The 10,710-nt window shown below is 27.8% G+C and overlaps 2 protein-coding genes across 2 annotated transcripts in view; one reads left to right on the top strand and one right to left on the bottom strand.

Moving 5' to 3' along the window:
- Positions 1–967, top strand: part of LOC100573653 — a 3,705-nt gene extending 2,738 nt beyond the window's left edge. Inside the window, exon 3 of the mRNA XM_003242824.4 lies at positions 586–967. Coding sequence (XP_003242872.1) covers positions 586–783 — 198 coding nt within the window. The 3' untranslated portion in view covers positions 784–967. The remainder of the gene's footprint in view (positions 1–585) is intronic.
- Positions 1–10,710, bottom strand: part of LOC100165344 (carboxypeptidase N subunit 2) — a 98,564-nt gene that overhangs the window by 38,664 nt on the left and 49,190 nt on the right. The gene's annotated exons all lie outside the window — the stretch shown is intronic.

Here is a 10,710-nt window from a genome sequence, read left to right as displayed (position 1 = left end):
TAATAGATTAATTGCTATCGAGTTTTCAGGTAAGAGCGAAAAAAAATTAATATTCGTAGTAATAGGTGCAGTAAACTAGTGACGCGCGAACGTGCAAAAATCGTAAAATAGCGAACTTCATTAAGCTATAACTTCGAAACTAAGTCCGACCGCCAAATTCTGACTTCACCATCGTTCTCAGTATAGTTAACTACATAAGTCTCAAAAAAAAAAAATTGCAAAAAAAAGGGTGTCCGATAAAGTAACAAAATACCGTAGCGACGATACAGTATCACGCTACTTTAGCTGTAGCGATTAACATAGCGTTGCTACAATATAATATACAATGTAGCGAAATACTATAGCGCGCTAGAAATTTACGGTTAGCGTAGCGAAAATGTTCATTATTTTATCGCTACTTCTAATCTATTTCATAATAATTAAAATATTATGATGTATGTTTATTTATTTAATTAAGATGACTAGATTTTTTATAATATTGGGTATTTACGATTGCATAACAAATAACAATAATGACTGTATTTGTTATAGTTATATTTTATTGGATATAAATATGATAAGACTAATGGAGAATTATGTTTTTAGCTTCAACAAAAATATCCGTTGTACACTGATGTAGTCAAGTCGATATATGTGAGAGATGCTGATACGATTAAAGCAAAAACTCCTGTACGCAAATCTCATCGAAAAATGTTCTGTAAAGACAGTCGTTTTACCAGTCGTTTGAGCAATCCAATGGATATTAATACTCCAGTTGGACCTGGTCATTTCGCATACATATAAAAAAAAAAATTAATATTAAAATTGTACCTATGCATATTAATTATATAGGTATACGTGTAGCGTGTTATAGGCATGATGTAATGTGATAATATCATATATATGTATTTGAGCATATAAGCGCAATTTTGGTAGTCTATAATCCTCCACCCCCTTCCCACCTCCGAAATAAAAATAATATATGTATATAGAAATTTAGCCCCCTCACGATGGTTTTTTATAATTATTATAGATAAAATATTAAAATCTATTATTGATACTCTAAAAGCGAAATAGAAATCTTTGTCACGGGTTGGCTCCGAATTCGGCTTATTCTTTTTTTATTGTGTTCGTAATTGTCAGGACAAGGTTCTTATGAAAGAACATTTTAAGAAAATCCACCAGAAAGTAGGAAATCTGGAAGGTTATAATTCAATAGTGGCGCCATCTGTCCAGGAGGAAAATAAACATATTAATAATATATGTTTGTTTATTGTAAGGCTGCTATATTGGTTATGGTCACGGACTAAGATATAATGGACTGGAAACGACATGGTTGGTAGGGATCGGGGGCTGCCACGAAAATATGTCACTTAGCTGTTAAGGGTGTCGGTGCCAGTATTTCCAATTTTCGAAATTTCTATGCTTTTGAATATTATGTTTTATATTTTAGTTATTGCCTTAATTATAATACTTTTCCACTAATCTACAGCTCGATACTTATTTAGACGGGGTCGATACGGTGTATTATATCAACATGATATTATCATGGTTTTTTTTATCCTAACATGATTTTGTTGGAGGCACAGCTGCCGGGGGGCCAGTGCCCACCCGGCCACTCCCGTAAACACGCCTATGTCAGATACATTAGTATTTAGTAATAATTAGTAATCACTAATCACTTATTATTATTAAAAGTCCATGGACTGTGGAGTGTTGAGATAGGATAAGGATAACAATATTATTTACAACCACACCAGCTGCTAGTAAGGCTCTACATATTATCATGTGTATGCTATGCCACCATTTTGCGACTCATTAGTCATTTATCAATGATAAAATAATAAAATAAAGGGGGAGAAATTCATATTCACATAACATTATTAGTCGCAAATTGCGGCGTAGCATACCTGTATCTTTAGTGCCCTACTGCTAGCTACACGTAATACGAATATCTTCTTATCTTAACCGTAGTCACTAGTCCGTAACCGGCTTGTTGATTGATTTCTGACTTCTTAATTGTCTTCAATAGTTCTATGCTCCCTATAACTACCTACACAATACACATTTCAACATTTGTGAATTGTCAGATATAAATATAATAGGAAATAGGAATATCCTAGAGCTTTATTCTATCTTTAACTTCTGCTAGTCAACCTTTTCGTCGCTCACGAGTCTCGTCTTTTTTTTTCTCCGTGTGTGACGATTTAAACTTGTATACATCTAAATGTATTATGGGTAAACCGCAATATACTCAAAAATTCCGAAAAGATTGGTTAAATAATAATCAATTCAAAGATTGGCTAGTAGAAGTTGAAAACGAATGCCAGGTGTAAGTATTGCAAGTGTGATATTATAGCAAAAAATTATGATCTAACAAAACATTTGACAACTAAGAAGCACAGAACAGCATCATCAGCCTTTTCAACTTCTAGGAATCTTTCTAAATTTATAAAACTGAAAAATCTAATAAATCTAACTCTGCTGAAGGTAGTTTGAGCTTATTCATTGCTGCTCATACTTCAATTTTACCAGTAAATCATTTGAGGGAATTATGCAAAAAGGTATTTCAGGGCTATGATTCTGTCAATGAATTAAAACTACATCGATCTAAATGTACTAATATAATTGTAAATGTTTTGGCTCCACATTTTAATTATGATCTTTTAAATAGTAAATTGGCAGTGGGCACTACAATATTCTTATTGATGAGTCTACAGATATAAGTGTTATTAAATTTTTGGGAAATTTTATATTTTAGTAAATAAACTGGTGAAGTAGTTTCTACTTTAGCATTAGTAGAAATTAATACATGTGATGCAATGTCCATAACAAATGCAATATTAAATACATTGAATATTAAAGGCTTGTCAATAAACAAACTTGTTGGAATAGGTACAGACAATGCTTCGGTAATGGTTGGTATCAATAACGGGGTACACCAAAAGCTTAAAGAACATAACCCCTCTTTAATATTGGTACCATGTGTGTGTCATTCATTACAATTAGCTGTCTGCAGCGGTAATCGGAAAAAAAGACCAAGGACAAAAAGGTGGGTAAGTGGATGTCGCTCTACTGTACAGTAGGTTACAAGTGAGTCACTGTATAATGGATAGTATTAAATTTGAATTCAATGATATAATACCACCGTATAAGAAAAACGATTCTGAGCGGAAACGGTATGTCAGTCTAGGTATAAGGTATCTTATATACTTATCTATGGTATTAAAAAAAAATTTGACCAATAATAGGTATCTATAATAAATTCCAAATTAATCATATCACAATATCCATTAGGTAACGCGTTATACATCAACAACAAACCGTGGTACTATCATAGATATATACTTAGATAGTATAAGTACTTTAGAAGTTTCAAGTACCCACAAATAATATTATACAATCACAACAAAATAACTAAAATAGTTATTCCAGGTTTTTTAATATGTAATTTCGTCCAAATTTGAACTTAAAATGACTATAAAAATAAACTGAGCTTGTATCATTTTTAGATTTTTTGGTAACAGAATTAACTACTTATGTAGAACCTTATTTTAAATTTTCAATCCTTAGATATAAAAGTTGAACATTTTATAAATTTTTAACTACCAAATAATTATTCAATTTTAAATTTTATAAATGTTGTCAAAATTCGGTCTTTAAATCCTTATAAAAAAAAATTATGCCCATGTATTTTTAATATTTTTCAACTGCTATTGTAACAATATATCAGGAGCTTTATATTAATTTTTTACATATTTTGCCCCTACAGATAAAACTTTATTGATATTTATAGAAAAAAAAACTAAAAAAATTGAAAACTGACAATGTCCGTAAACAGCTCAAAAAGAGTCAAATTATTTTAAAAATTTTATCGTATATAGAAAATGCTAATATAAACATTCAGTAAAATTTTCAAGTATCTACAGTCATACGTTTTTTAATTACAACAAAATAAGAAAATCGTTACGTGAGAAATCAAGTGAATATCAAATATTGCAAAAATTTGAATTTGAAATGCTCATAAAAATTTAATTGTACTTGTTTGTAGACATTTTTTTTTTTTAAAAAAGGTAGACTAACTTATGAGGAATCTAGTATTACATTTTCAAATCTTAGATTTAAAAAGAAAATTTTCATGAAGTTCTAACTAAAAATAATTTGCAAATTTTCGTCAGTTTTACGTATTTTGTCAATATTTGAACTTTAGATGCTTATAATTGTGACTATGGATTTTTAATTTTTTTCATCTGCCTTTGAAACAATATAATAGGAACCTTCTATTAAATTTTCAAGCTTTTTTAACCAACAAATAAAATTTTATTGATATTTACAGAAAAAATAACTAAATAAAATGGGAACTGAAAACGTCCGTAAACAGCTCAAAATAAATCAAAATATTTTAAAAATGTTGTGGTGTATAGAAAATGTTAATATAAACATTCAGTCAAAATGTTATGTACCTACTGTCATTTGTTTTAGAGTTGTACCAAAAACCAAAATCGATTTTCTCGAAAGCAGATTTTACGTAAAAATTCCTGTTTTTCCTTAATTTTTCTTTTGTTTTTTTACGTAGCTTTTGAAAACTACTGGGAAATTTTTACTTTTGACCCCCCCCCCCCCAAAAGTCCAACTAGATTCACTTTCCTATCAGAAAAGGTACTGTTGATGAAAATCCAAGCACTTTTACTGTACATTTACTTATCATTTATTCTATATATAACTAATTATTCCCTTTCTCTATTTAAAATCTGGATTGTGTATAAGCATGTATGTTGAATAATATTAAAACATATTTAATTACTAATTTTGTTGCAATATTTTTTTATTTTAAAAAGCGTATCAGGTTCTAGATCCGGTTCAGCTTCACCAGAAACATAATCAAACTGTACTATTGAAAATTATTTAATATTATAAATCATTTTTAAAACATAATAGTTATGATTAATATTTTCAGTTTTTGACTTTTGTTGATATTTGTAATTTTTTTCATAACAAACGACAATTGTAATGTGATCATAAAATCGTTCATATTTTAAAATGATTACATAGCTAAGATACACTTTCTTGTAGGTACTCAGCAGTCAGTAAACATATTTTCTATTATATACACGTACCTATATTCATCTAAAAACTCAAATAACAGTGTAAGGATTTAATTAAGAATCGGGGTTATGCAATTTTAACATAAAATTTTAAAACAATTTTTAATATAATATTATTTATTTATCATTAAAGGCTCGGTAAACAGAAAGCGGTCTGCCATGGTGTACGCCGTACGGGTACGCTATCCGCGGCGGACAGTCCGCGTGGCTGTATTATTTTACAGTGTCCGCGCGGACAGACCGCTTTGTGTTTTACTGAACCTTAATAAAAAAAAAACAAAAATTAATGTTAAATGTAATTAAGGGTGTCAGAGCCGGTGCATATTTAGTATAAAACATGTCTTATAGGAAAAACTCTCACGCTCTTTAGAATATAGTTGGATATCGTTAACTTTTTTTTTTATTAAAAAGAAGAGAACATTTTGCAAGATTTTTTAAATTATAATAATTATAGAACCTAAAATATGCAGTTGAATAATGCAGAACATGAAAATTCGGGTATTGATAAGACTTGAAAAAAGTTCTCATCTTTCAGATAAAAAACATTATCTGTGAAACTTGAGCGTTTTTCCTTTAAAGTCATTATTGTTAATATAATACACCAGTATCAACTCCCCTAAACAGGTATTAGTCATTAAACTAGTGAAAAAGTGAAGGTGAAAACTAAAATATATTTTTCACTTTTTATAGAGCTGAGCAAAATTTTAAAAACTGGCACCGACACCCTTAACAAGTTATGGTTTCTCTTTTTTTGGACTAGTTTCACTTTTTTCTTGTGTTTCATTACTCAAATTATCTGTAAGTTTATATATATATAATAAGGTTTATTTTTACTATTCTTTTTGTCACTAATAACAACTTTTTTTATTGTATTCAATGATTGTGGATTGCCTATTTTACAACGATTAAGTGGATTATAATCGACTGAATAGCGAAACAATATATTAATGTAATAATGTAATAAATAATAATACTTTATTTTTATTATTTATTTATTGAATGTTTTATTTTGGTATTATTTTGCACGGGTCTCTTGTAATAATTCGTAATATTTTCTATGTTGTATGGTTCAGCTTTATTGGATACTAGCTGATCCCGCTCCTTTCGTTGCCCGTAAGAAATGACAAATCTTAGAAAAATTGTGATTGTTCAACTCTTTTTGGGTGTAACTTGTTGCAGTAAGTGCAACTCAGACATACTATGTCGGATACGTATGAACTACTGTCGTGTGTTGCATTATATTTTGACATGGTGGTTTTATGATGAACGTTGAATAAATAGATTATAATATGAAAAAACGATTTACTTTTAGACAAAAGTAGATAAATGTATTCGTAATGTTTGCAAGACGTAACAAATTAATACTGATTGATAATAACAGGTAGTTGAAAAATGTGACTAACTTACCCGATAGGTACTGAGTAAATTTTTATATTTTTCTTTTATTAATGACGCGGTTACCCCTATAACATATCTGGTTATGATACAGTTATAATATAATATTTTCTATGAATATGCAATATTACAACTTACTATTATTATAAATTATTATTTACTAAAATATATTTAATATTTCGGTTTTTTTTTTTATATAATTAATTTTACAAAATTGAATTAATTTAAAATATTTGGTTTAGGAAAAAATTAACTTAAAGTGCCAATAAAATGAATTAACTCGTTAAGTTACTGAATAACATGGGGAAAAATGTAACTCATTAAGTTAGAAGTTACTTCTAAAAAAAAAAGTAACGCGTTAATTAACTTAGTTAAAAGTAACTTAACTTTAACTTATTAACTCGTTAATGCCCAGCCTTGCTATTTATATTTCTTCTATAACCAATGGCAACCATTTATAAACGAAAATTTCCAACGTAAATCTCAACATTTCTGTTTGAGCACCTCATAGGGTTGGACTTGCCTGGTCAATTTGTGAATCTAAACTATCTAGGGAACCACTCAAACATTCAAAAAAAATGTCATCGGCGCGGCTGTTCTCAATTGATTAATTACTATACATATTTCACACCATTTATATATTATAATATAAAGAATATAGATAGATTATATTATAAAAAATGATATTATATTACGATACAAATTCAAACCATGGACTTTGAACCAAATTAATTACTTAGAATATCTACCTTTAATATGTTGTATACCTATACCTACCTATATAAGTTAAGTAAACAAAATACGAATATATATATTTTTTTTTTGACTTAACGCTAAACAGTTAACAGTAATTATAATATAATGTATTTATGTTTACTAATCATTATTAACTTATCATTATTAGAAACTTATATAATGGGTTTTTAAAACTATGACATTTGAGTAGGTAACAAAAAAAATAATATAAGTGTATATTATATTGTAGTGGTTCACTTGTTAGTTATTATAATGTTTAATGATAAGTTTAAGAGTATAATTCATTTTTTAATAAAATAATCCCAATACGATAATAGTTTAGACTTTTAGAGATAACCTATATCTAGTTAAAATTTAAAAATTGTATAATACTATTGTTAACGCTTATACCTATGTATATGAGTAACTGACAAAGTGCCTTTTTTGGAAGGCATCTTTAATCTGTCTTTTCAAGCCATAAATTCATCTACCAAATTTACTTATTGTTCTAGCAAGTAACAGATTGTAAAATGTATTGTAAAAAAAAAAAAATACGGGTTGTTTTCCGATATTTTATCATAATTAAATATATTGATTTAATTCGTGGTAGGATTATTACACGTTTCGAACAACAGACTTTAAACTAAATGTCAAACTTAAACTTTAAATTCTAAAATTAAAAAGTGGGTAAGTGGATGTCACTCTGCTGTACAGCAGGTTACAATTGGGTCACTGCATGTGAGTGTATGCTGCATATCACTGTACATGTAGTCTGTAATGGATGGTGTTAAATTTGAATTCAATGATATAATATCATTGTATAAGAAAAATGATTCTGAGCGAAAACGGTCAGTCAGCCTATGATATTATACTAATAGTATATTTGATGATATTAAGGTGAATAAAGTAATTTATATATAACCTATTTACGTGGAACCTTGCTTAAAATTTCCAATCCTTAGCTATAAAAGTTGAACATTTTATAAATTTTTAAATACAAAATAATTATAAAATTTAAAACTTGATAAATTGTGTTAACATTTGAACTTTAAATGCTAATAAAAAAAACTGTGACTTAGGATTTTTAATATTTTTCAAATGTCACTGTAAAAATATAGTAGGAGCGTTTTATTAAATTTTCAAGCATTTTTACTCAACAAATCAAGTTTTATTGACATTCATAAAAATAAAAACTAATAAAATTGGAAAATGAAATTGTCCCTTAAAAATTCAAAACAAATCAAAATATTTTGAAAATGTTATCGTGTACCTATAGAAAATTCGAATATAAACAACCAGTGAACATTTCATGTAAGCGTTCATTTGTTTTAAAGTTGCACCAAAAACCAATATTGGTTTTGTCGAAAACCAATATTGGTTTTGTCGAAAACCGTTTTTGCGCAAAAATTCCGTTTTCCCTTAATTTGTATGTTGTTTTTCCCGGTGCTTTTGAAAACAATTGTGAATTTTAAATGTTGACCTCCCCAATGCACCAACTAGATTCACTTTCCCATCAAACAAGATACTGTTAAAAATCGAAGCAGTTTTCCTGCCCAAACCATGATGACAGACACAAAATTTAAATTTAAATTAAAATAAATATATATAAAAAAAAAAACACACATCATTGTAAAATCAATACATTCATCGTTCCACTCAGAATCTAAAATTAAAATAGAAAAATATTTTATATTAGGTATACCTACGTATATGGTATATTTATATATTATATAGATTGTTGAGTTTTACTTCTCGGAACAATTCATATCTACATGCCGATAAAACACACACACAAGAAAGATAGATATACAACTAGAATATATAACCAGAATACATATATCTTGAACCGTGTATGAAACCCAACGGTCACCGTGCTATATATATAGGTATATAATATACACGTTTATTTTAATTATTCATAATAACTAATTATTTATTCACTTTATCCGAATAACTTTATGCTTATGACTAAAGACCGGATTTTTGTGCTGCTAAAATCTAAATAATGTGCGATTAAAATGTTAAAATGTGCAAAACGTTGCAAAACTAAATTTTCATTATATTTTTTAATTGAATTTGGCAACCGGTACAAATGTGATCGAATAAATGATAAATCAGATATAATTGATGTAGTACACAAAATGGATAATTAAATTTTAAATTGAACAATTAAAAACATTGAAATAAAACAAAAAAGACATTTTAAATAATCATACATTAAATGGATGAAAAGTCAAAATATATGCTAATGAATTTAAATTGTTTAATATAATTTGTAGTTTATTCAATAAAAATATACATACATAAATTTACCGACGGGTGAGAGGATCTGTTCGCTCAAATTTTAACTTAATTTTAAAGACTCTGAAATTATTCGTTCTTATTCTCAATGAAACTCTCCAACCTTCACCACTACGTAATTTTTTTTCCCAAGTTATTATATTAAGTTATCTGAAGATTTAAATATGTCAATTATTTTTTTTTTAGATTTCGAGTGGAACGATGAATGTATTGATTTTACAATGATGTGTGTTTTTTTATTTTTTTATTTTTGTGTCTGGCATCACGGTTTGGGGCAGTAAAACTGCTTCGATTTTCTTCAACAGTATCTTGTTTGATGGGAAAGTGAATCTAGTTGGTGCATTAGGGAGGTGCATTATTTTTTTTTTTTTTTTCATTTTTTCATTTTTCATTTTTTTTTTGTGTCTTTCATCACATTTTAGGACAGTAAAAGTGCTTGGATTTTCTTCAACAGTACCTTTTCTGATAGGAAAGTGAATCTAGTTGGTACTTTGGGGGAGTCAAAAGTAAAAATTTCCCAGTAGTTTTCAAAAGCGCCGTGAAAAACAAAATAAAAATTAAGGAAAAATGGGAATTTTTACGCAAAATCTGTTTTCGAGAAAATTGATTTTGGTTTTTATTGCAACTTTAAAACGAATCACTGTATATAACATGACATTTTCACTGGTTGTTTATATTTCCATTTTTCTATGAATGATAAAAATTTCAAATTATTTTGAGTTAATAATTCGTAAACATTTTTATTTTTAGAACTAAAATTTTAAAATGTAATACAAGATTCTTTATAGAATAATCTACCTTTATCAAAAAAAAAAATGTCTATAAGAAACTCAAATTAAATTTTTATGAGCGTTTGAAATACATATTTTTACAACATTTGATATTCACTCGATTTCTTACGTAACGATTATCTTATTTTGTTGTAATTAAAAAACGAGTGACTGCAGAAACTTTAAAATTTCACAGAATGTTTATGTTAGCATTTTCTATATACGATAAAATTTTGAAAATAATTTGACTCTTTTTGAGCTGTTTACGGACATTGGAAGTTTTCAATTTTTTTAGTTTTTTTTTCTATAAATATCAATAAAGTTTTATCTATTGGCCAAAAGTGTAAAAAATTAATACAAGGCCTGATATATTGTTACCATAGCAGTTGAAAATATTAAAAATACATAGGCACAATTATTTTTTA

The sequence above is a fragment of the Acyrthosiphon pisum genome, chromosome A1 (assembly GCF_005508785.2).
Source record: "Acyrthosiphon pisum isolate AL4f chromosome A1, pea_aphid_22Mar2018_4r6ur, whole genome shotgun sequence".
Classification (NCBI taxonomy): domain Eukaryota; kingdom Metazoa; phylum Arthropoda; class Insecta; order Hemiptera; family Aphididae; genus Acyrthosiphon; species Acyrthosiphon pisum.
This window is presented reverse-complemented; position numbering and strand designations above follow the sequence as displayed.